Source organism: Neodiprion lecontei, chromosome 7, assembly GCF_021901455.1.
Source record: "Neodiprion lecontei isolate iyNeoLeco1 chromosome 7, iyNeoLeco1.1, whole genome shotgun sequence".
In the NCBI taxonomy this organism is placed as follows: Eukaryota; Metazoa; Arthropoda; class Insecta; order Hymenoptera; family Diprionidae; genus Neodiprion; species Neodiprion lecontei.
In genome coordinates, this window is record NC_060266.1 from 22,265,536 (window position 1) to 22,292,148 (window position 26,613).

The window sequence follows — 26,613 nt, forward strand, 5'->3', positions numbered from 1 at the left end:
CAAGTCGATGAACAATAATACTATTTGCTTGTTTTGTTGCTAGATAGTAGTAATAAAACTGATATTGAAAACTGTTCAAATTCAAATATTCGTCGACAACGAAAATTTTCTTAAAAACCCTAAGAAAAAGTAATACCCAAAAAAAATTACGAAATTTAACCTGTTGTAGAAAATATCGACGAGTTTTCATTTCCAATCACTTTAAAATAGTCAAAAATTGTTAAAGCGAGTAACAATAGAGGAATTCGGGATCTGGTCTGATACAGTTTGTCACAATAAAAAGAGAAAAATAAAAAAAACTGCGCGCACTGAATTTGGCAAAAAACAAAAAAATTATAATGATATTTATTGTACACTATATACAGTTAGCGAATTACCCGAATAAATACAATGCCAAGAGTAACACGTGGCAGCGAATGCACCCAAAACACAATTAATTAAATAATTGATTTAAAGCGAATTTACACACAGTAATTTTGGTTAACAGAAGCCAAGCAATTAGAAAAATTAGCTGAGAGAAGAACACGAGGTGATCTTGAGGTAGCCGAAAGAAGAATAATGGCGGAAACCGTTAGAAAACGAATCTTCTTCCCCGTGAGGAAGACTAAGCATGTCCCATAGCTAAGAGCCAATCAGAAAATTCATAGCGAATGACGTCAGAGAATAGCGAAATGCGCAAGTGTCAGTGAATTTGAACTAGAGATTCATTGATTGGCTATCGATTGTCGGGTGATCTGTGCTCTGCTTAGTGCTGCCTTCTTGCTGCGGGTAAGCCGAACTTCGCTTCGCCCGGGCAGTTTGGGTGTTGACTGAACATTCTCCCCCGGGTTGACGGCTGAGACGTCAAGATCTTCAATGGGCAGAACACATAGTTTCGCAATTGGTCGGGTCAATTCCGTGGTAGCTGTCTTCAGTGTCACTACGCGGGTATGTCCGTCCTTCCCTGGGTGGATAGCGATTACCCTAGCGAGTGGCCATTTGGTAGGTGGGAACCGCTCATCTGTGAGGAGCACCAGAGAGCCAACTTTGATGTCGTTGGACGCCCGATGCCATTTGGAGATGCCCTGATGACGTTGAAGCACTTCGTTGCTCCAACGTCTCCAAAACTGTTGCAACAGTTGCTGTAGCAACTTGTACCCAGTTAGCGTCGATTCCGTTGTTGAAGGTAGCGAAGGTTCCGGAACAGCGGTGAGTGGTTCTCCAATGAGGAAGTGACCTGGAGTTAGTGGTTCCAGGTCGGCAGGATCTTCCGAGAGTGGGGCGAGAGGCCGAGAATTTACCACGGCTTCGATCTGTGTCAACACCGTAGTGAGCTGCTCGTAAGTCATCAGATGCTCTCCGATAGTTCTTGTGAGATGGAATTTGATAGACTTGACGGCAGCTTCCCATTTACCTCCAAAGTGCGGAGCTCCAGGCGGATTGAACTTCCAGGTTGTGCCATCTGTAGCCAGTAAATGTGAAAGTTCTCCCAGTGATTTTGATCCTGATGCGAATTCAGCCCTTAGAGTTGCATCTGCACCCACAAAGTTTGTACCACAGTCCGAATAAATGGTGTGGCAGACGCCCCGGCGACTTGCGAACCTCCGATACGCTGCGATGAATGCGCCTGTAGAGTAGTCCGTGACGAGTTCCAGATGTATAGCGGAGGTCGTGAAGCACACGAAAACTGCAATCCACCCCTTGTAAGTTTTCGCTCCACGACCCTGGAGGGTTTTCAGAGTGACTGGCCCAGCGTAGTCTAATCCTGTATGTAGAAACGCTCGTGCGGGAGTCACTCTAGAGGGGGGCAGTTGTCCCATCAATTGCTGTGCTCGAACACCTCGGTGTCTAGCACAGACTACGCAGCGTAAGATGTGAGATCTGACTGGTACGCGGCCACCAATAATCCAGTAGGATTGGCGTAACGCAGCCAGAGTCAATTGCGTTCCCCCGTGAAAGTTCCGTTTGTGTGCATGGTCGATGAGGAGTGACGTCAGCAGTGAGTATCTAGGCAGAATCGCTGGATTTTTCTGCTGACTGTCCAATAGCGAATTTTTCAAGCGGCCACCGACTCTCAAAATTCCGTGATAGTCGACAAAGGGGGTCAGCTTGGCGAGTGGGTGATTTTTTGGTAGGAATCCCCCGTCAGAAAGCAGCTTGAGTTCCGATGAGAAGTACTGGCCTTGTGTATATTTGACCAGTAGCCATTTTGCGGGTTCCAGGTCTCCAGCAGATAGCGGGGTGGCTAGTGAGGACTGTGGCACCTTTTTCATTCGGCTGATGGCACGTAGACAGATTCCAAGCGTTCGAACCAGCGAAACCCAGCGAGAAAAGCGTTCTAAGAGAATTTGCAGAGGATGTGAATCTGTTTTAGCGAATGTCATGAAGGTTAGACCTGGTCTCTCTTCCTGATGAGTTGCGGTCGTAGCAGGTGGTTCAATAGTTGGCCAGTTTTCTTGGGACAAACTGAGCCATTTTGGACCCGACCACCAAAGCGGGTGTTTCAGCAGTTTGCCAACTGACAGTCCTCGCGAAGCACAGTCAGCTGGATTACTTTTCCCAGCGATAAAGGTCCAGCGGCTTCCAGGAAGAGTGTCTTGTATTTTCGCAACCCTGTTGCGTACGTAAGTTTTCCAGCGAGAGGGTTGACTTTGTATCCAAGCGAGGGTTACTGCAGAGTCAGTCCACAAATAGATTGGTATTTGCTCCAAGTTAAGTGTTTTTCGCACGTAGAGAGTAAGTCTGGTGAGAAGTACGGCAGCGTTCAACTCCAAACGTGGAATTGTGAGTGGTTTCAGAGGGGCTACTTGAGTTTTGGAGCATAAAAGTGCAACTGACGAATTCCCCTGAAGATCCGTCACCTTCAGGTAGACCACCGCAGCCATAGCGAGTTGGGATGCGTCTGAGAACCCGTGGAGCTCTGCAGACACATTCTCCTTGAGATTAATCCATCTGTTTACCCGGAGGTTAGCAAGGTTGGTGAGGTCCGCTCGAAATACCGTCCACTTGTGGAGTTGTGTCGGAGCCAATTGATCATCCCAGCCCAGTTTTTCAAGCCAGAGTTCTTGCATGATCACCTTGGCTTTGATGATGATCGGAGCGAGGAAACCGAGAGGATCATACAGACGAGCAATTTCAGACAAGATTGCCCGTTTTGTTGCTGGAGGATCTTCAGCCAAGTGATAGTTGAACTGGAATACATCGTGGTGAGGATTCCAGCCAACTCCGAGGACCTTCACCGTAGTATCTCCGATTTCCCGTAGCGAGTTCACTGGTTGATCGTTTGGTGACATTGTAGCGAGTAACCGAGCGCTGTTACTTGACCATTTTGTTAATGGGAAGCATCCAGCTGCACAGAGTTCCCTGGTTTGTTTAGCGATTGCAATCGCTTCCGTCTCTGTGTCAGCTCCCCCGTAGATGTCATCTACGTAGCGGGTTTCAGTCATTGGAGCTACTGCCAGCGGGTATTTGGATCCTTCGTCCTCTACTAGTTGCAGTAGAGTCCTGACAGCAAGATAAGGAGCACAAGTTGTGCCGTATGTGACCGTAGTGAGGGTGTACGCTTGCTGAGAATTGTCCTTGGTCTTCCAGAGGATGGACTGTAACGGCCAGTCCTTCGGATCTATGTCAATTTGCCGAAACATCTTTGTGATGTCGGATCCAAAAAGTATTGGAAACCGACGAATGCGGAGTAGTACATCGCAGATGTCTACTTGTATTTTTGGCCCAACGTGTAAGATCCCATTCAGCGAAACTCCTGATGAGGTGTTGCATGATCCATTGAACACTACTCTGAGCTTTGTAGTAGTGCTCTGTTCCTTGAGGACACCGTGATGAGGTAGGAAGCAATGTTGTTCCGGTAGATCTGCCATAGAAATGTGTTTCATGTGACCCATGTTCTCGTACTCAGACATAAAGTTGTGGTAGAGGTCACTGTAAGTAGTGTCCGTGCTCATCCGTTTCAAAACCCGACGCAGTGAAAATTGTGCGGATCTCAGTGAATTCCCAAGTGCTTCTACCTTGTCCTTGAGTGGCAAGTGCACCACGTAACGCCCATTTGGGTGACGATAATGTGTGGATCTAAAGTGAGCTTCACATTCGTCCTCCTGCTCACTATAGCGAATGTGCTGCTCATCATGCGGTTCTTCCTGGTCCCAGAATCTGGAGATCAGATCCGGTAGCTGTTCGTCGGCTGACACGTGCAGAGAATTGGCCGAATATTTTGTAGCAGTTGGATTGACTGAGCCGTAGACAATCCAGCCCAAGAGGGTTGACTGAGCAATTGGCGAATCAACAGGCCCTTTGCGAATCTTCTCATTCATGATGAAAGCTGCAGGTGCTGCTCCCAAAATGATGTCAATTGGTCTGGACTGCAGAAATTGCGGGTCAGCCAATTGCAGTCCCAGTAGATGCGACCATTTCTTGTCGATAAGGGTGTATGACGGCAAGTCTACCGCCAACACAGAGAGAATGTGGGCCTGTATTTTTAGCGAATTCTTCCCATATAGCGAATGTAGCTCAACAGTGCATGAGCCCAATGTGCGGCCAGCAGATGTGTTGCCGATGGCCCGTAGGCCCACGTTTGCGGATTTCAGAGGAAGTCCCAGTTTCTTGTGTAGCGAATTCGTCATGAATGACAGCTCAGAACCTTGATCTATCAGAAGTCTGGCTGTCAGAGGAGCTCCCGTTGTCGAATATACCCTGCAAGTTGCTGTAGCAAGTAAGGCTATTGTTTCCAGAGAATTGAGCCCTGAAAACAATTGCAGTTAGCGAATTCTGTCCATAGCGAATGACCTAATAGGACTATTCTGTACCTGAGCTGCCCGAAGCAGCAGTCGGTTGAGGATTAGCCCGAGATTCTTCATGGATGGCCGTGTGGTGCTTGTTGCCACAGTGGCGACATCTTGTAGTGGTGCGGCAGTCCTGTGAGCGGTGGCGTCCCAAACAATTCCAGCACAGTCGATGATCTTGAACCATAGTACGGCGCTGTGCGACAGAGGCAACCTTAAATTGCTGACAGTACAAAATAAAGTGCTTTTGCCTACACAGTTGGCAGATGCCTGGTTCATCTGTAGCCTCTTTAGGTGTATAGTATACTTGAGCGGTGGAACCAGAGGGGGTACTTGCAGTCTTGCTGGAATGTGAGGGTGACCGTGTGTTTGGGGGCTTGCTAGAGGTTTTTAGCAGCTTGGAGGTTGAAGCCTTGTCCTCCTTGGGTGAGGTTGGTCGTGAGGTGACTCCGATGGCGCTGATCTCCCAGGCGCGTACCTTCCCGATGAGGAAGTCTTGTAATTTCTGGTACGCCGGCAGCTCATTCGAGATGCCCAGGGTACTCTCCCACTCCTCCCTAAGTTCTGGTACCAGACGTCTGAGGGTGACGAAAACCAGGATAGGGTCCCAGTCCGCAATGGAGACTCGTAAGGTTCCCATCGCATCGATAATTTTCTGTGTCTGTAATACAAGTGCGTTTAGCTGAGGTGCCGAGTGATTAGGCACTGGCTCTGTGGTGAGGAGTTCCTCCAAGTAGGTGTTGAGAAGCCGACGAGGGTTATCATAACGCGCGACGAGGAGATCCCAAGCAGCAGGGAATGCCTCGTCTGTAAGAGGCACGTTTGCGATGAGTGCCAGTGCATCGTCCTTGAGTTGCGTCTTGAGGTAGGACATGCGCTGTGCCCCAGTGAGTTGCTCGGCATCAATTATGAGGGTGGTGAATAAGTCCCTAAACCCACGCCATTTCGTATAATCCCCGTCGAATGTCGGTAGTTTTATGTGAGGCAATTTAGTAGAGGATGGCCCAGTCGCGAAAAATTGTGTAGCATCTGCATGCCTAGGTGTCGCCTCTGCCTTCAGGGAGTTCACCTTGGCTTCCAAGCGGGTCTGCAGGCTCCCGTACAGCGTTGCACCACGTTGATAGACCTGAGCGGTGTGGTACTCATGTTCGAGCACTTCTTCGTGCTCCTCGTAAATGCGTTCGTGCAAGGCCTCAATACGGTCGACGGTTCTATTGACTAAAGCCAACTGGGCCATGGCTTGCTCGAGAGACATCGCCTGAAGTGCCTCAGGCGTGAGTCTTTGATCAATGTTGGCCAGAGAATCAACCCGGTCCTGCTGCAGCGCAGCCTTGTTGTTGAGAGACATGATGCGAATAACAGTGCTGGTGACCCGGAACTAAGTTTTCGGTCAAATGATACGGAAAAGTTCTATGTACCGGTGTACACTGACCGCCAAAGGCGACACCCGATGTGTCCAGCGATGCCTTTGACACTTAGCTTTTCACCAGATTGGCACTGCACAGCGAATACACCAAATGCTGAACACGAATTGTTAACGTGAGAAATAACCCAGAGAATAAGCCAAGCACAATTCTATTGTGACCAAACCAGCACCGATCCGGCTCGAAGGACCAAATGTTAAAGCGAGTAACAATAGAGGAATTCGGGATCTGGTCTGATACAGTTTGTCACAATAAAAAGAGAAAAATAAAAAAAACTGCGCGCACTGAATTTGGCAAAAAACAAAAAAATTATAATGATATTTATTGTACACTATATACAGTTAGCGAATTACCCGAATAAATACAATGCCAAGAGTAACACGTGGCAGCGAATGCACCCAAAACACAATTAATTAAATAATTGATTTAAAGCGAATTTACACACAGTAATTTTGGTTAACAGAAGCCAAGCAATTAGAAAAATTAGCTGAGAGAAGAACACGAGGTGATCTTGAGGTAGCCGAAAGAAGAATAATGGCGGAAACCGTTAGAAAACGAATCTTCTTCCCCGTGAGGAAGACTAAGCATGTCCCATAGCTAAGAGCCAATCAGAAAATTCATAGCGAATGACGTCAGAGAATAGCGAAATGCGCAAGTGTCAGTGAATTTGAACTAGAGATTCATTGATTGGCTATCGATTGTCGGGTGATCTGTGCTCTGCTTAGTGCTGCCTTCTTGCTGCGGGTAAGCCGAACTTCGCTTCGCCCGGGCAGTTTGGGTGTTGACTGAACAAAAATTATAATTTATCCGTAATGTTTATTTCATTTCACGACGAGTAATAATTTTACTGCGAAGAAAGTTCTCCGCAATTTCATCAAGACGCTATTTTCTCAATCATGTGGGATCGATGAGTAAAAAAAAAAAAATAAATAAATAATCTGCTTCAAGGTATTTGTGAAAAATAATGATGTGAACAAATGCACAAGATTTTCAAGATTTCAAATAAAAGGCAGGGTTATCCAATCTCACGTTAGCAAAATTTTTGCACGTCTATTCATTTTTCTAACGTTTCCGAAAAATCATTCCTGCAGCTTCAAAAATAACCTCTGAATAACTCCAACGGTCAAACGCGAATTTTGAGTCTGGATTCTAGATTTTAAAATTTCACTTCTTCCAGGTAAATAATGAAAGAAAAACTACCCAGAACAAGTCTGCTTTTGTAGAAACCAGATCGATATTTCGGATTTTAAGAAGAATTACCAATTTTCCCAAACACTGATTGTAAATAAAAATTAAACAAAGTTCAGTTTCGCCTCAAAATCACTTTTATTCAAAAAAAAAAAATATTGTTTCGGTTCTTTATCAGCTGAATAATTCAAATCATAGATTTTTTCTCAATTTCAATCTTGTTCAAAAAATATTAATTTTCACCTATTCAATATCACTCAACATACAACAATCGCGTGCATAAATCTCTGTAGACTTGTGCTTAGCGAAATTATTAAATCGTTGTTATTTCTCCCAAGACTAAAAACGCAACCTTCAAACTGGGGAGTATATATTTTTCCATCGTTTCGACGCATGGCAAATACCCAACCCATGGCCAAAAATAGAAAAACAAAAACAAAAGTGAAATTCGACCGTTCAAAATCTCATAATAAAATTGACCGTTCAAAGTTTCACTTTGTCTCGTCAACAAGATCGAGCCTCGCGAAATCGTCCCCAGGTCAAAACTAGCAAGATTTCGTTCTAAACACACAGGAACACACGTGTCTTTCCCCCTGATAATTCCCCTCGGGAATCGGTCTGGAACAAGTCACTCTGTGTAAACGGGAGGTGAATTCTGTGATAGGAATCGTCGATCGAGCGTCCTTTCCTCTAGGTCTAAGGGTCTGTGGGTGAAAGGAGAAAAAAGGGTTGGGAGGAGGGTAGCGACTCTCCGATCACTCGCATCGGCTCCTACGACTCGCTCCGGGGTTTCGAGGGGCGATCGGAAAACCGGGCCATGTATTCATGGTGCGGATTTCAATGCCCCTCGACAGTTTGGTCACGTTTTAGAGGCGTATAGACAAAAGTTGATTCGGTACCCGGAACGGCGCGGGTTGCCATCTACGATCGTCGATGGGGGTTAAAGGGGGTGGCGAGGAGGGGGCGAAACTTCCTCATATCCACGGGGGGGGGGGGGGGGCGAGTTGGCTGCAAGCTCGACCTTCGGGCATATTCGCATCTCGAAGTAACCACCGCCCCTCGGGAGGCGAACCGAGCCATCGCAGATTGCATTACGCTCCACGTTTTTCGATAAACAACGCAGAGAATGTAACTATATACGGATCGTTCCACGACGCCAACTCGACCGGTGTCGGACCTTCTCAGTTTCAAATTTTTTTTTTCAAAAGTTTTTATGCACTGGGAAAAATTTCATTTGTTATAGTAACTAGAAAAATTCGGTAAAACAGGTATCGTTAAAAAAAAAACAAAACTGTTTGAATATTGTTGAAATTACGAAAAACGAGGTGGGCGTAAAAATTTTGCTCTATCGTCGATCCTTTTTTGGTTATTGCAACGCAAAATCAGTTTCTAATGTTTACTCTACTTTTTTAGTCAAACAAGCGTTTGACATCAATTTATTGTTGCACGAGCCTTAAATTTTTGCAACAGTTACAAGTAAATCTAGCAACAGTGATCGTAATGACAAAGAATAGCAACGGATACTAGACTTTCCGGTAACAGTCAGAAAAATAATTTTCATTTTCTACCAAGAACTATATTTCTCGATTGTCGTAACAAAATAAAAGTAATCAAGGACTGAGCGGTAACTGGATATAAAAATTTCTCTCACAAATTTTTTTTTATTCTTTAAGCACAATCTTATCACGTGGCTTGGATAAATTGAGCTAACGTTTCATTCGGATAAATCTGACGATATTTCAATTATAATCTTATCTTTGTCCAGTCCAGTTTTTTTTTTTTTGTTTGTTTTTTTTTTCTCACCAGAGTTACGAGTGCCCAGCAGAGGAATTGTAAACGAATAGCGACGACAATAATAGCGATAACAATTTCAGTATGATGATCCAAGGAAAATCAGCAGACATATTATTTAATATCAAAAACGCATTTTAGACGTGAATATTTGATTTTCCAATTTTACCACGTCAAGTTTTTGTCATCTTCTGAAAAATGATCTAGAAAACAGCTCGATGAAAAGATCTTGAAACTTACAGGATTTCAAAATCAAATTATGGGCATGAAAAAATTTACATGCAGTCAGTTTATAATTTGACACTTCCGGTTCTACCGGAAATAAATCGACTATCAATGTTTTGCCGACAAATAGAGGAGACTTTTTTTTAAATAAACGATTATATTTTTCCCAGTTTATATATTATTCATAGAAAAAAAAAAAAAAAAAGGTACCAATGTCATGTTTTTTACAATTCTTCTTTCAATACTTTTTCATTTGATCGCCATGTTCCATCAGTTTCAAATTTTCTACTCAGACATTTTCGAGATCATAGCGAAAGTTTGTCGGGCAGACAAACCGACGTCTCTTTCCTTTTCAAAGCTTATGAAAACTATGACGAAAAAACTCGTTCGTTTACGATATAATTGTCAGTTTTTCAGTATCAGGTGCTAAAATTTCAACGATATTCGATATCTTAGGTGTGTAATATTATACGGATGAAAATTCGCGATACGACACGGATTTGTTTCCCACCGTATTAGCCGAAGACTTATTCAAAGACGTTTCCTCGAGTAACCGGGGCACAAAATCGGGGACAATAGACGCTACAAACTTGCAGAAACTGAGCCGAGAGCGGAGGAAGCGTGAACCGAGAACTGCGAGATCCAGCTTCGTAGAATCTTGAGCTCATCTTCGCCTTATCCCGAATTCGCGATGGCACGGAGCCGCGGAAACATCCGAGCATTGCAATGGCAGCCATGCCGCCGATTTCATTTCCCACTAGGCGAATTGTTCGACAAGTTAATTAACTGCTTTCCTTGTGCGAAACTCTATTGGGAGAGGGGAGAAGAGGAGTGGAGAGGAGAGGAGAGGAGAGGAGAGCCGCCGCCCGTTAACGAACCATTGGAACACCAGGCTTCGCGGAAAAGCTGAAAAGCTCCACTCGAATCCAAAATTCTCGGTCCGGACTGCCGGCCAATTTTTGACAATGAATTTTGATTGGCGGGTAACCGACTCCTCGTCACGACGTCGGAAAGAGGGTGAAAATTATTTAGTCACACCGCATTCTCGTTGCTATTCGCCGTTCGCGAGCTTAAAGCTCTGCGGAATTAGCCTTTTCAGTCATATTGGTAATTATTCTCACCACCTATTTTGGATCAATTTTTTTCTATATTTAGAGAACTTTGAAAATATATTTAATTTCTATGCTTTTTTTTTTTGTTATTTCTGACACTATACTAATATGACATAATAAAATTGATTGAAAAAAAAAAAACGTGAAAATTGAAGGAATAATTCATTTCCGAGAAAATTACCCCTCAGCACATGTGCCTGTTTTATAAAAACAGACAAGTTCTTGAGATCGTTGATTACGAATTTGAAATCAGATTTCAAAAATTCAAGACAGCGGATTCCAATATGGCGGACGAAAATTTCAAACTCGATCGAAACCGGAGGAAAAACTCTGTCCAAAAATTTTTGGGGTCGTTGATTAGGAATCCGAAATCAGATTTTGAGAATTCAGTATATCGAATACAATCAACGATCCCGAAAATCCTTGAACAGAGCTTTTTCACCGTATTCGATAAAATTTGAAATTTTCGTCCATTGTATCGGGACCGCCATTTTGAATTTATGACTCGTAATCAGTGTTCCAAAACATCATAGAAAACTATTTTGTTACAAAAGTTGGCTCAGCACAGTAATGTTTGACTCAAAAGGTTGAGGGTGGGAAATTTTTACGTGCGTGCATTGCGTCCGGGATAACCGGAATCGTAAAGTCCGCGGCATTGTCGCGAAACTGCGATTCTTCTACACCGATATTAGCGCCAGTGGTTAAATTTGCAAGCTCGAAAAACTGGCCGGAAGCCAAAGAGTAGATCCGAAACCCGCTAGCGGAAGAATCGCGAAGATACATCGAGGTCGGGGCAAACTTTAGACTCTCATTTATTCCGAACAGATTCTCAATGAGAAATCTGCCGAAATAAAACTTTCCGCAAAGTCTTTTTTCAAACGAAAGCGTGGCAGTAGCGACCTTTTTTTTTATGCCGTTCCGAAAATATCGCTGTTTGGTTAAAATCAGTTCGATTCACGAATGCGAAATATTCAAAACGTATCATGTTTTCCATTTCCTCATTCTGTTTCAAACTGTACGTAATCGATAGTCTCACGTTAAATTAATAAAACACATTGACAATTAAATAAAACAATTCAAACACTTTAAAAAAAAACCGTCAACTTCTTTCACAATGCAGTAAATATTTGACTTCGTTGAGTCAGTCAAACTTTGCGCACAGTTTGATTGAACATTTTGTTACACTCCACAAACGTTATTAACAATCACGATTATTTTCAAGTGAAACAAGCGGAACAGAATTATCTTTAAAAAAATAAAATATTACGTTTACAGCCGATTAAATGAATATAATTTCTTTCCACCGTATAGATATAAATTTATCTCCTAACTGTCAATTTTTTTTTCTCTCGGATCGTTGTATTTTTTTTTTTTGTTTTCATTCTTCTGTCAAATTAGTAGATACGATGCGTTGACAGACGGCTGACGGGTCTCTTATTATTTTGCGCAAATGCGAAACAGCGCGGCGACAATTTACCCTCGCAATTTTCTATAATTTTACAACAGTCGTAATAATAATAACAATAACAAATAAACGACTATAAAACGACTTCGATCGACGCGAAGAATGAAACTAGAATCCAGCCATTCGGTGTTTCTGCTGATATTCTGTCACTTTGTGCGTAAGTTTTTCTCGCATCTCGATACAACGTCTATTTCCCTCTATTTTCTCCCTCTCCTTTTTTTTTTTTTTCCTTCTTTTTGTCTTTTGGTGATACTTGTTTCACTCCGCGTTTGCGAATCGAGTGTTGTAAATTTTTTTTTCTTCCAAATGCGGGTAATTTTCCGGATTTGAAGTTGGCGTGAGCGACGACACGACAGGCGGCGGGAAAGTGGAGTGATGTATTATTCCGCTATCGGCATTATATTACATATACGTATGTTATACCATTGACATTTATGCCTCTCATGAAACCGCGGGGGGAAGAGAAAATGTGCATTTTTATCACCCGAAGAATCTCGCACGTAACATACGCTCCCTGTATTTTCTACGTGCCCCGGGTTTGTTCCTATTGCTCGATGATGTAAATGGGACCTGAATCCATACGGGACGTTTATACGCCGCGTTCCATGCACGATAGAAACAATTTTTACGTATGAAATAGTTACGTGTTATTCCGAAGACGACGAGAAATATTCGGACAAAACGCGATTATCGACTAGCGAATAAAGATTTGAGTCGGTTATTTTTTTTTCCGTAAACGAGAAGTTTGACGAGATATTTGATTCGTGACTTTTTTTCATTTCCATGCATATCGGAATCAAAAATTTAATTGGAGGGTTTTATTTTTCCGAAAGCTCCGGTTATTCGATTTAAATAGTTTCTTCTATCAAATAAAGATCGAAATATTACAATTTTGTATTCAAAAACGCAGCCGTGGTAGATCACTTTTTTTATCTTCATAATTAAGTCTTATTATTGACCGTTTATTTAATTTTTCTTTCTTTTCTTTTTTCATCAAACTTGCAGCCGTTAATCCTCCGCGTTATATTTAAGGGTAAAAATTTGATTCGCACTTGAGCGAAACATTCGTTTTTCACTCCGATTCAGCCCTCTTCTCTTGGGTAGAAGATTTAACCAGCGAACGCGTGAATCATTGATAAGAAGAAAAATCCCTGTTCTCATTCCTGACTTCTCCTCTCTCGCTTGCGCGGAGTGAAATCCCGATTGTCGTAGAATAGTGTCGGAGAGAATTGTGTCGAACACAAATTTATGCTAATAAAAACGTGGGATAGAGTGCAGGCTGTGCAAAGATGGAGTAAAAGAGAGAACGAGAGAGAAAGAAAGAGCTTTCAACAGTTCTCTCTGCGAGGAACGAAGGCCCAGACATAAAAGCTCGGCGAGTGTTGAATTTGTAAAGGATTGCGAGGCGTTTGAGGGGAGAAAATTTTGTCAGGAAAATGTCAACGCGTCGAACTACATACGTGTGAATATGTCAATCAATCAAAATTTCCCAACGCGTGTTATCCGGTTAGAATTTGGAACGCATATTGTCTCGTTACCATCAGCCCCTAGAATTTTCGATGAAAAACTGTAATCTCGAACACTTTCAAAGCTCGGAATAGAGGGAAAATTTATTTAGTCTTTTTACAAATTTTCCCAAACATCCGAAGAGGAAGTAAACGGAACAGTGACGTTCATTCGGCAAACAACATTTTCGTACTTGGTCGAAACGGAAAGAGAGAAGAGGGGTGGTCGATGGAAATAAACGACACTTGTCACGGTGATTGGGTAATCGGTTCCAGTGCCAAATCCAATCACACGTCCGAGACATAGACGTGAACGACGGACCAATAAGGGATGCTTTTTTCCTTCGTCCAACCCTAGTCATCGTAGTTAATTATACAGCCGAGCTTTCGCCTCTCGTACGATCAAACGCGGTGGTAATTTCGATTTCAATCATCAATTCTCCTTCTCTTTCGATTTGATTTATAACGATTATCAATTGCGTAACGTTGCCGTAATTTCGATATCTCAATAATCGATTTTTGTATTTTCCATTTCTTCTCGTCCGTTATGGAAAATATTAATTAAACGAAGTACACGTCGGGGCTGATCGAGGGGGTTGATTGAGCAGAAATTGATACATTTGATCCCCTTTATCAGGAGATAGTCCCACATCGAGTATTTATAAAATTGTTGTATTCCCGAGCCACGATCAAGACGTTTCAAAAAATGTAAAAATTAAAAATAATGGACGTAGAAAGAATATCTTCAAAATTAGTTGAAGCCGAGTTTTTTTTTTTTTTTGTTATCGAGTCATTGATATGGATTTTATTTCTTTAGTTTTTTCTAAGTAGTCTTGGTATCAGTGCATTTAACATTGTGAAATTGAGTGTTAAAAAATGCCAAGATATCAGAAAAGTGTTTCAGTTAATTTGTAGAAAAAAGTCTGCCGAATAAAATGAGCCGTCACAGAGCGAAGTTGATCGAGTCTATACTAGAACCACTTTGAAGCGTTTTGCGATAAATGATCGATATCTCTAAACTTTCATCTACAATTCCAACGTTTCTTACTCTTTAATTTTCGAAGAGATCTTTGTAATATCAGATTAAAAAAATTTGATAAACACTCAACGTAAAATTATTTCGTAATACAATAAACGAAAAATCAAAAATTCGTCATCATCAAATATTAAAACATAAATATTACGTAAAAATGTGTAACGGTCACGTACTTTTTTCAAAAAGTATTCAAAATAAATGCAGAGAGGGACGAAAAATTCCAGAAAATGAGGGAACGACAAAAAAAAAAAGAAGAAGGAAAAAACAAACAAAAATAAATCGATAACAAACAAGCCCCAACACAATCAATTAAACGGACGTCCCATGATCCCTCAATTGTTTTACACGTCATGTGTGTATCCTGTGGACGGATTATACGTATAAAGCGCTGCGGATTGGCGGACGAAAGGTATAAAATCGCGGCGAGCGGTGTAGTATAGAAATTGCGAGGAACGGTGAGGGTTGATTATTAGTTTTGGATTAGCTGGCTCCAGACACGCGTCACGTTTCACCATGGACGTGACTGACCTGGGTCAAACACTTGCAGGTCCTCAATTGCGGACTGATTTCCCCGATGAAAACTATCCCAGGATGTGTATAAATTCAACGCGCGCTGAATCTACTACGTGCGACAAACCCCGGAGTTATTCGATTCTCGCATTGCAACCGCGATATTGATGTTTTCGAATCGGCCGAAGAGCTTGGATTTCGAATTTACGAATGCCAGCCGCATAATATAAACAATTTCAACGCAGTGAAGCGATCTTTCCCTACACAGGGAGAAAGAATTGGATGATTTACAGTACCTACGGAATTGCCTCGATTTTACTTATTTATTTTTTTTTCTTTATTTCAATCATTGATAAATAATGATTATTTTCCTATTTTCGATTTATTATTTTACTTTATCGACTGACATTTTTATGTTCTCACGAGATTGAAAAGTATCGTGGCTAATTTTTATGAAATTATTTCATTGAAGAACGTCAAAGTATTTCAATTATCCTGAAAGCAGAGTAATTCGGTTTGAATATGGAACAGAACATTTAGTCCGGTCGTACAAGAGACGCATCGAACGTTCGAAAAAAAAGAACCAGATAAAAAGTGAATTTATCCTACATGTATAAAATTCGCATGTTTCATAGTTATGTGGAACGACGAGCAAATTTTTAATTTTTAACAAGGGTTCGAAATTGGTGAACTTTGAGGGCTGCGTTGTGGGGTCGGGAAATAATCGTTTTCCTTAATTCGCTGCACACCTCTTGCTAATTGGTATTCCCAGACACGCAAAGTGAATAAATTTTGGGGCGGAAGCAGCTGCGCGCAATATTTCACACACAAGCCCTCGAGCGCACTTTATACCGAAATATTTTTGTAAAAATAAAGGGGCGGTGAAAAATGGTCAATAAAATTCCTCCAAAGTGTAATATACCGCGGTAATTTGTTACAGACGTAAAATTTTTCTCATCTCTGATTTCAGGCAGCAACGATCAGCCCTCGCTGACGATTGACGTGCACGCTGAGAGGGGGTCAACGGTGGAATTACCCTGTGCTTTAAAGCTCCCGGAGTGCGGGGGTCTCCACAGCATAAAGTGGTACTGGGGGGCGACGCGGATCTTCATATTCAGCGAGGGTGTGGGACTGACTGCCAGCGATGACGAAATATCGCACAGGTGAGACAAATCGAAACATACGTCAGGAGTCGGAGTAATAGAATAGTAAGGCCGGTTTTTTACGTAGATTTCTATGTCGACATTTTATCGTTAATTATTGTTAGCCAAAACGCAAACCTTCTGCGGTTAAACGATATTCACTCGAGTGGTAAGACATTTTGGAAAATGGTTTGTGTCTCGGCTAAGTGTCGGTAAGATGTCGGTAAAGGTATCTGTGTCAAGAACTGGTTTTGCTATTCTACCCAGAGAGACAAATGGCAGCAAACCGATTTAAATTCGATTGAGAATCAAATTTCTGGACCGTCCGAATCAAAAATTAATGAGAAGAGAGAAAGAACTGTTTTTGAAAAATCTAAAATATTTTTATTTGCTCCTATGACAGTGAACACGTATGAAAAAAAATCATTACCGTGTGATAGAAATGAATTAATACACTTAGTTCAGGATAAACCACAATTTATGATATTAGATTTTACAATTAAAACATTTCGAGTCATCAAACTGTGGTGTCTTTAGAAAATTTCAATGATTTTGGGCTAATTTCTTTTACCGCGTAAATTCTTCACAGAGTAAATAATATCCGTGATATTTTTCGAAACTATTTCCGTCTCCGCTTTTCCTTATACCTGTTGATTCAGACTACTGCGTGGGTTTCATTCATCTAGATAAAGCACGGTGGAATCCAAAATTTAAAACATAATTCGCAAGGCTTGTAAAAAGTGATGACATTTGCAGATAACATCACTCGTGAAATGAAACTCCACGCGATGATTCTATTAACGAGAAGATAATCAGCGTATTTGTTAGCGAATTCTGGATTTCTGGTTCCAGTTTTATTATCAGGGGTTCGTCAATGTCAGTCATTATTCTCAATTAAACAGGAATACTCTCTCTTTCTTTCTCTCTCTCTCTCTCTCTCTCTCTCTCTCTCTACCTCTCTCTCTCTCTCTCTTTCGCGCTCTTTCGGGTTAGTTGAGAATCGAGCCAGAGCCAAAGCAGCCTCATAAATAATTTCGCGTACCTACTTCGTGAAACTAAGCTCTAACGGTGATAATAAGGGAGCAGTTTTGATATACCGACAATGTAATCCGCATCCCGATTCGCTCGCACCTCGCACCACCAATTCTACACAATTAATGTCCCGGGATGAAATTTTAATTTTTAAAACGATATTTATTACCCACCAGTGAAGGAGTGAAGTGGATACTTCCATACTCACACCTGCACACGTCCAGTTATTCAATCAAAAATATCTCCTCAAATTTCACCCCCGATATCAGAGTACCGCAAACTCGGTTTTACGAAAAAAATTCACCCAACCCTCCGGGTATTAATTCGTGTATAGAGATCATATTTCCTGAACAGATAATTCACTTTTGCAGAGAGCGATTGTTATCACATTGAAGCTTAAAAAAATTTCATACCGAGGATAACGCGGTAGAGAACGATGGAGAATTTTGAGGTCATTGAAAACGATAATAACAAATATAACAATTCCCAAATTTTCTTTGATACAGTCTTCGGTTATTTCAGCTACAAAAACTTGCAAGTTTATAGTTCATAATATCCTGAATAATTTCTTCTTTGCAAAAAATTTCACAATTTTCATCTAAGAAAGTAAAAGTCATCTTCGAATATATGTTAATTGTGTCGCAAAAATTTCAAATAAAAAAAAAAAAAACAAACAATGTTGACCAATCTGCTGAGTAACGACACAAAAAAAAAAAAAGAAAAAAGATTATCAAAACGAATGAAAGAGACAGAGAACAAATCCTAATGGGTCTGTCAAATGAGTTGAGGTATAAAAGGAGGTGGAAAAAAAAAAGTAAACAAAAGAAAACGGTCAAGCGCTGTTTCAGAATGTTGGGGAGTTCGATCCCTAGGGATAAAGCTCTGGCTCGTAATCAAGGCGTTCGTTCGCAGCTTTTCACGCAACGAACGAACGAACGTTCAGCCCAGAGGAACAGAATCCAGGAAAAGCAGAGTTTGTTCCCGGTTTTCGAAGGAGTCTTCTCACCTCCGGATGACCCGAGGCTCAGCAACTTTTACGTATTGCTAACGAGCCCAGAGCCTGTAGCTAACTTCTAATCCGCGGGTCCTTCGCCGTTTGTGAATTAGCCTCGAAACGCCGGAGGTTTATAATTCAGCACCGTGCCTGTGAAACGCGAGTCTGTATCTCTCGGCGTTAGTTTTTCCCCGTTTCTCTCTATCTGACAATTGCAATCTAGGTATACGCTACAAAAATGACGTGTATAGGAAACTTGCAGGGAACACATAACTGGATAAGTTTCCTCGCCTTGCCGAAGGTGCTGAAATAGAACGTCAGTCGATTACAACGGTCATTCGTTCGCCTTCTTACGGACAGTCACAAGTTTATATATCGGCTGGTATGAGTTCTTCTCACACGAACAAGCGCACGTCCTCCCTTTAAGATGGAAGAGGAGAAAGGTTCGGAACTTTCTTCCTTGCTTCAAACTTTTATCCTATTTTCTCTATTTGTTATACTTCTCGCTTATTTTCTCTTCTGCTAACGATTTTGACAGCCGATACAGGTAAATGAAAGAAAACAAAAAAACGAATTTATTTATTTCCTAGTTTAATCATCATGCATCGTCAAAAATGTTAATGAACATTCCTTGTCTTTAATTAGCCCAGCGTATAATACAACGGTTGTTGAAAAATTTCAAACAGCAACGTTCTCCTCGTAACGGATAAAATGTTGTTAATTAATTGGCAACGGGGATAGGGTAATAAAAAAAATGTTCTCGATATCATCGTTAACACACCGAAAGTCGAATTCGTTGCGGATATTGTTAGGCTAACCAAAGTTAAGTTGCCAAAGAAATTCGGAGTTTCATGTCCGGTATAAGCATCGAGCGTAAGGGAGGAGGAAAATGCGCAGCCACCATTCCAAAATCCCCTTCGGCACCCTCTCGGCCGATATAAATGACCCTGCGGCGTCTGAGAGGGCTGACCTAGGGATAATCTGAGTTAGTGTCCGGCCGGTCGGGATATCGGGCAGTCATTACGATGTTATCGCAGTGCCCCGGAGGAGACCGAGCAGAAGTAGAGTGTAGTAAATAATCTCAGATCTCGACGAAGAGGAAGAAGGAGGGGAAGAATGCGATCCTGGTGAAATATTTCAGGGCCGTTGGTGCATATAATAGTTGAAAAAAAATGATGCCAAGAGAAGGTTCTTCGGTCAGAAACTTCACGTTTAACTCATATTTCATCAAGTTTTCTGTGAAACTTCCCTACCAGCGCGCGTCGATTGGCCAATTTCACAGAAAACTCCCGGTACAACATTTTCGCAAATATGATCGAATACAAACAAGATGTTAAGAGAAAGTTCTTTGATGACAAAATTCATAATTCAATGTTTTGTAATTAGATTTTCTGTGAAACTTCTCTGTCAGCGCGCGTTGAATGGCCAGTTTCACAGAAAACTCTCGGTACAACATTTGCGCCGATAAGACAATACACGGATTGCCTAAAATTTCGCAATTTTCTCCATCACTCTGGAGAGATTCTGTTAAAACGGTATCGGAGAAAGATCCCGAGCTTCGGCTCCGGCAGTCAAGGCAAACAATTAGTCTCACGGGTGGCTGCGGGACGGTAACGATTGTAAATGTATTCATATTATTCATGAATACTGATTGCACGAGATACTTAGCTTAATTTCCACAACCTCCTGCATTAATTCGTCCAACAAATCGTCCGACAGCACTTCGATACATCAACTCTCTTTCTCCCCTTTCCCTCACCGATCTTTGCTCCCGAATCGCATCATCCCCTGGAGTCGTACATCGGAACGGAACGTTGAGACGAACGGTAAATGATTTTGCGGTCGAGTTTTCCGCTGCGCTGCGGAACGGGAAGAAAACAAGGGACAAGACGAGACAGAGTGACAGAAGAAACAACGGATTCAACGTGAAATAAAAAATTTAAGGACACTGCGGAGGGTGAAACCGTCTGTTACGCATCAGGCGGGACTTCGCAAAGTGACGGATGACGGTCAGCTGACGGTAGCTGGTCAAAACTTTTTCCTCGACAGGTTTCCGGAGTTTGCGGTACACCCTCGAAACCGCTTGGAATACGGTTGGTTTTTACCAGAGAAAGTGGGAGGAAGAAAAAAAAAAAGAAAATACAAAGGATAGCAAAACCCTGAGGAACGATATTTTGGCAAACTTTTTAAGAGGATATTATACGTCAGATATAAAAGCACCTCTTCACATCCCAAGTTTTCTTTCTTCCTTTTCTTCACCCGCCTACTTTTGTTGTTGATTTTTATCTATTCGCGCAGCGTTTGTGAGATTAAGATAAGAGAATTATAAAATGAATCTTTCAGTCGCTGTTTCAGTCGGTCAAACTAATCAGCGGGAATTCATTCGTTCGCGGGTTGAAACACGCGATGAAGAAAAAGGACAATCATCCGGACTTGGGATGGTAATCAGGATCGAATCTCTCGACTCCTGCAGCTTGTACAGCCGGTATCTATCTATACGGATAACTGTTTGTCCAAGGTCTACAGTCTGCACACGAGTGTTTGCGAAGACGAAAAAGAAAAGGGAAAGGAACGAAGACAAGGAAGACAGGAGGAGGAAAAAAGGCCGGCAATCGAGGGAAGAGCTATTATTTTTTCCATGTATAAAAGGCGGGGGCCGACTTTGACGTTTGTCCTGTCTTGGCACTCTTAGAACCTGGTTGAAGACCCTCGTTGAAGGGAAGTGAGTTTACTTGAGCGGAAAAAGCGATCCTTCTTCTTCCCTCTATGCCGAAGCCTGAAGTGAAACTTCTCAAATGCAAAAATTAAATCCTACGTCGAGTCAAATTTTTTGCCCGATCAACCATTATGCTCTAAAAATTTGAAATGCACTTTTTCAATTTCAGTAAATAACAAATTATACCTGCGATTTTTAACGCAAATTTAGGAAAAAACACGATGGATTACAATTTGATGTAACGACAATTCACATCGATTAATAAATTGTCACGTGATTTTTTAATGGTTTTGTAGAATTCTCTTCGATTTTCAAATTGGATAAAATCATTCGGAACACTGGGGAAAAAAAAAAAGAAATCATTGGTAGACTATAAATTACCGAAATCGAAAAGTAATTTAAGTTAGCTCGATCGATTCGTTGTTGAATTTTAAAAAATATTTCAGACATTCAAGTTTCCTTGCTTAACGATTTTTCACTATTAAAGATTCCAAATTTCTAACTTTCTCCTCGAGCGAATGGCCAATGAATATCAATGATGTTTTATCAAGTAAACAACGATGTTCGTTTCACGATAAATCCGTCGGCCTGTTCAAAGCTTTCAAGGATTCGCTTGAGCCGTCCTTTGAGGTTGCGGCTCGGTTCGCAGACGGAATTTTGCGAACTGGGTAATCGCCGAAGGCATTGCCAATTCTCGACTTTCGAACTTCCCGTGAAAGTTCGAAGCGCGCGGTCAGGATAATGGACGGTGCGCGTCAGCCGGCCTCTGGAACCTCTCTAACCCACTGCCGAAGTCCCTTAGTCGTCTCTCTCTCTCTCTCTATCTCTTTCTCTCTCCGCTCCTCTCTTTGCTGGCCGGTGGATAATAATCGCCTTTCCAAATCCGGCGGCATTGTCCGACTCGCAGTATCCGGAGAATCCGTTAGGTTCCGTGTCCACATATTCCACACGTGTGCGAAAATACGTCATCGGTTTCGAGGTGAAACGAAATTTCTCCCGGAGAGTGACGAATGACATTTTTTCTTAACGCGGTGTGGAAAATTCGACTTTGCGCACCAAGTTTTGCCAGAAAAAAATGTCAGATTTTCCAACGCATTTTGTGTAAGCGTGCGGAAAATGCGGCTTGCTTGTGGAAAATACCATGCAAATGTAAAAATGTAATTAATGCATATAACGATGGAAGTAATTGTTTAATTTTTAAAAGCATGAGACTATTATGAAATTGAATATATTCGTTGAAATCTTATATTTCAGATCGAATATGACGTACGAAGCGAACGCGACTAAGACCTTCCTCAAGATTCCTGATCTTAAGCTCGACGACGAAGGACTCTACAAATGCGAAGCGACTTACATGGCGGTGAACAACCGAGAGTGCAATAACGTCCAGCACATTATATTGACCGTTACAGGTGAGTGAATTCACGATAAGAAGATTTGTGCAAAAATGCGAATGATTCGCGAATGCGTGGATCAGTGAAAAAACAAACTCGATGTGAACCTAAAAGAAACTAACCAAATAAATCGAACAGACTTTGATTGGGGAGAATTACTACAAAGGGTTATGTTCATATCAGTCTTCTCCGTTTTGATGAATCAGAGATCTTTTCCCTTTAATTTTGAATCGACATAGATTCGATATCAAGAAAATATTTATTTCTACAATTAAATTCAACCTGGTTGAACGTTAATCACAGTTCTCGAATATGAGTGTCGTGTAATTTTTCTTTCATCCGAATCTAAATCCCAAACTTAAACGAACCTGAATCATAATTATTACGTTGTAAAGAAAAAGAATAATTGAAATAATCAGCGGAAATGTGTAAGAATTGTAATTTATTTCGGAGAACATTTCGTTTTTGTTATTCAGCCGAAATTGTCATCGCGAGTATATTTAAATAAATTACCTACTCGTCGCTGCGGCGGGATTTGCTTGAGCCAATTCGGCATTATTATTGTTATAATAATAAGGATATTGTTATAATACGAGTTAAGAACGCTAATGAAAGCACAAAAAGGCTGGTAGCCGAGTACAATTAGAAAATACAATTGCCATCAGGCCATAAACCGTAATGCCAGACAGTTCGTAACTCGCGAAACGACAAGAGGGTTGTAAAATTCATTATATTTCCCCCTTTCCTTCCTTCCTTCCTTCTATCCTTCAACCCCAATTTCAGCGTCACATACGCACGCGTCGCGATTCGCAACGCTGTTGAAATTTCACCAACGTTCGAAATGCTTAATTAATTATTCATACTTCGCGGAGAAAACCAAATTCCTCTGCGGCTTTTTTCACAATTGCAAATGAATATAAAGTAAACAAATTCAAAACGAGTATAAAAATAACAAATAATAGAGAAGAGAAGTACAAAAAAAAAAATGCAAAAATGATATCAAAATTCATTCCGTACCGAAACAAATTTTTTCCCCGCTTAATTTTTTTTTTTTTTTTTTTTCACACGTTGTTATAAACCGTGTACTTTTCTCATCGTGAGGTGAATTTCATCGCGACTCGTGAAACAGCTTCCGTCTCGTCGCAGTTGTTTTAACCGTTGATAAATGGTCCAAGGAAAACCGTTGACATTCCTATCGCGGGGATTCCGTCGCCAGGACGTTTCTACCCCACTGAAGGGCAATTAAAAATGATATTCATTTGTTTCACCCGTGCTTGACGACGGGGGAAAAGCTGAGCTTTGTCCTTTCATCCAATTTATACATGTATATATATTAGGGTGGTCCTCATTCAGGGTGTTGACGAATTTTTGCCAGACCATCCCCCAAAATTGATTTCAGTGATGGGGCGGTAATAATTCGTCAATACCCTCAACAAGGACCACTCTAATATATATATATGTTTGAGGATTTTGTTGCAATTTCATCGCGTCTCTGAACTCTGACCTCTAACTCTGTAGAACTTAAGAAAACATCTTTGTATCCTAATATTTTCACATTTCTGTCTAAAATAACAAACATGTAACAAATTTTCAATACAGTTTATCATCGATACACAGATATCGTTGTAATTTTCTTACGTTAATAAATTTTACATTGTTTTCTGGAATCAATTTCACAAGAGAATGATCGTAGGAGTAATTGTAAAAAAAAAAATTGTTCAACTGTGAAAAAAACAAAACCAATCTATCATATCTTCGAATCTTGAATAAATAAAATGTCAAATCTGTGATAAAAAAAAAATCGCGAATCGAATCCGCGTTCACTGCGTAACATAACGTGCAGGTATAAACTACGTCGAGGTTTACTTCGAAAGTGTGAAATCCGGGGGCGGGGGGAGAAAGGATGACAGTCGACAAGTGCCTGCGCCTCGAGTAGTTCAATTAAGAAGATAATTCGGAGTATATTCAGGCTGACGTATAGGCGCAATGTACACTAGTGAAGAATATATCAGCTGCTGCGCTTAAAATCCTGCCCTCGAGCCTTTCGGCTGAAAGTTCCACGTAAAGTTCTCTTCCGAAAAGTGCGAGAGAGAAATAGAGAAAGAGAAACATAGAGAGAGAGAGAGAGAGAGAGAGAGAGAGAGAAAGAGAGAGAGAGAGCTTTTTGGTTTGATTATACAGAGTTTCGCAGCCATCCTACGCCTCACATCCCCTCCCCGTCGGGGGTGAGGTTCAAGTTTCCAAAGTTTTTAGACAAAGATTTACGGCGTGCCTTCCCTTCATCCTTCTCCGCCCGGAGACTCGACTTGATTTTAATGATAATTTTATTAAAACGTCACTGCCATGTAGCGTCGGGGTGGTTGAAGGGGGCGTTTTATCCACCCCCGAGTAATACTCGCCGACTAGCTTTGATAAATGTCTTCGCTTCTTCGTTCCCTCTATATTCTTCGCTATTCTCTTTTTCTACTGAAATTTCCTCAACGGGATTCCGGCATTCGCGAAATGATAATAATACTGGTCGATGCTTATACATACACATATATATATATATATGTATATTACCCAGAGCGCATTACGTTGACGAAGCCAATTATTTTCGAAAGCTTTTTACCGGCAAATATTTTGTGCGACAAATACTACACACAGAATATACACACAAGAGCTTAAACAATACCTTCGAGTTTGCTAAGTCAATGTATAGATACGTAGTTTACACAATGCGTAAGTTTGTAGGCATTAAAATAATTGGAAAAGTTCACAAGCCGCTTATCTTGTGCGAGAAACTATCTTTTTTTTTTTTTTTTTAATTTCTTGGAAATACCGGATCGCAAGAAGAAAAATTTAATTCAAGGGTGCTTCTATGGCGAGGGCAATAGAAAATGATCGTTTCGATTGATGTTTTATCGTGACTAGACTAACAGACGGTACAGATTGAATTAAAACGCATGTTAAAGCTGCGGAGTTTTACTTTCAAAGACGAAAAAAAAAGTTTCTTGGATTATTTTCAAAATTTAAGCTGGTATGTCCGTTTGACTGAAAGTCTGCGAAAAATAACTCGCAAAACGGTAACCGTAAGTTTGTAGGTGAACGGCATATCGGAAATACAAAAATCAGGTTTTTTTTTTTTTTAAATCGTCAATTTATCCTCTAAGCTGCCGAGGAACAATTTTTGATAAATTAAAATTTGGTTTAGCTGCAACTTTCTTTTCTTAATCATATTCTGTGTTTTTTATTTAGACTTTCAGGAACGTTCTTATTAGTTTTTCAAAAACAGAAGGTTGAATCAAAAATTCGTTCTGCGGGATCTTGGAGATATATTAACTTTTCTAGAAAGTTTAGATTTTTGTAATTTCGATATTCCGTTCGTAAATTTAAATAAAATCGGTTTATTAATAATTTTGAAATTTAAATACACGGATTAGTAAACTATTGGAAAATAATTTCTAAATTGTATCTACGATTGAAATTTTTTTTGTCACATCCGTCAATTTGATGTGTTGATTAAAACTGCGATAAACGCACAACGAAAATTTTTGACTCGGTTAGAAAATATGCAGCGAAGATGAAACTTCTAATTAAAGAATTCTGGATTTTTTCCTACATTCTATACCGGTTGCGTTATTATTTAATCTTTTTTACAACCCAATTTCGAATCTTATTTCTAATTCAATAATCAAGACTATCTTCCAAACTCTAGCTTTCAATTCTTGTCCACATTAAAAAGTTAGATTCTTTTATTCAAATTCCACCAAATACTTATCGACCTCGTTTCATCTTCTAAACATCAATCTCAGTAGGTATATTTTCTTCTTTCTCGTCGTTCTGTTACAACACAATATCTTTCACGTTCACCTTAAAAATCCCCAAGGAATATCTTCCGAGAGTCAAAAATTCATTCAGTCTAATTTCCCGATCGTGCCAAAAAAAAAAAAAAAATTCACTCAACGATTATAATATTTTTATCCTCGGGTGATTAAAAATTACTGTTATTCGGTTAATGCGAAGCGAAATTTCGTACGCATATATAAATTACACGTACACGCGGAGGTCTGAGAGATTGAAAAATTCATCTCCTGGCACGCGGTACACTTGGCTTGGCCGATGCTATACGAGACTCATCTACTGAGACGGAGGCATTCATGCAAAAAATTCAGTCTGCAAGTTTTCATTTCCCCTCAGCTCGATCCTTGTCCCCCGACTCCGTCTCAACGTCCGTTTCTCTTCTTCTTTCTCTCTTTCTCTCTTTATCTCCGCTCTCGTTTCTTTCACCCTTAGACGTATATTCGTGCGGCCGCGTCTGTCTTCGTCTC

General features: G+C 40.9%; 3 protein-coding genes across 19 annotated transcripts in view; 1 reads left to right on the plus strand and 2 right to left on the minus strand.

The window, feature by feature from the left end:
• Nucleotides 1-26,613, plus strand: part of LOC107220256 — a 192,776-nt gene that overhangs the window by 101,490 nt on the left and 64,673 nt on the right. For all 16 annotated transcript variants that reach the window (XM_046744640.1, XM_046744642.1, XM_046744641.1 and 13 more), the window contains exons 2-3: nt 15,996-16,188; nt 22,164-22,321. In XM_046744640.1, coding sequence (XP_046600596.1) covers nt 15,996-16,188; nt 22,164-22,321 — 351 coding nt within the window. The remainder of the gene's footprint in view (nt 1-15,995; nt 16,189-22,163; nt 22,322-26,613) is intronic.
• On the minus strand, nt 310-5,235 carry LOC107217443. The gene is made up of 2 exons (XM_046744657.1): nt 5,107-5,235; nt 310-3,451 (listed from the first exon to the last, which is right to left on the minus strand). The coding sequence occupies exon 2, from the start codon at nt 3,423-3,425 to the stop codon at nt 705-707; it is 2,721 nt and encodes a 906-aa protein (XP_046600613.1). The 5' UTR covers nt 3,426-3,451; nt 5,107-5,235; the 3' UTR covers nt 310-704.
• LOC124295268 lies at nt 1,014-6,979 on the minus strand. 2 transcript variants are annotated; one of them, XR_006905162.1, is made up of 2 exons: nt 4,700-6,979; nt 1,014-1,130 (listed from the first exon to the last, which is right to left on the minus strand). XR_006905162.1 is itself a non-coding variant. In XM_046744658.1 (2 exons), exons 1-2 carry the CDS (start codon nt 6,115-6,117, stop codon nt 4,652-4,654), a joined length of 1,353 nt encoding a protein of 450 aa, XP_046600614.1. In that variant the 5' UTR covers nt 6,118-6,979; the 3' UTR covers nt 4,200-4,651. The 2 variants fall into 2 exon arrangements, 1 of the variants encoding a protein (XP_046600614.1); XM_046744658.1 differs by lacking the exon at nt 1,014-1,130 and adding an exon at nt 4,200-4,680 and having other exon boundaries at nt 4,794-6,979.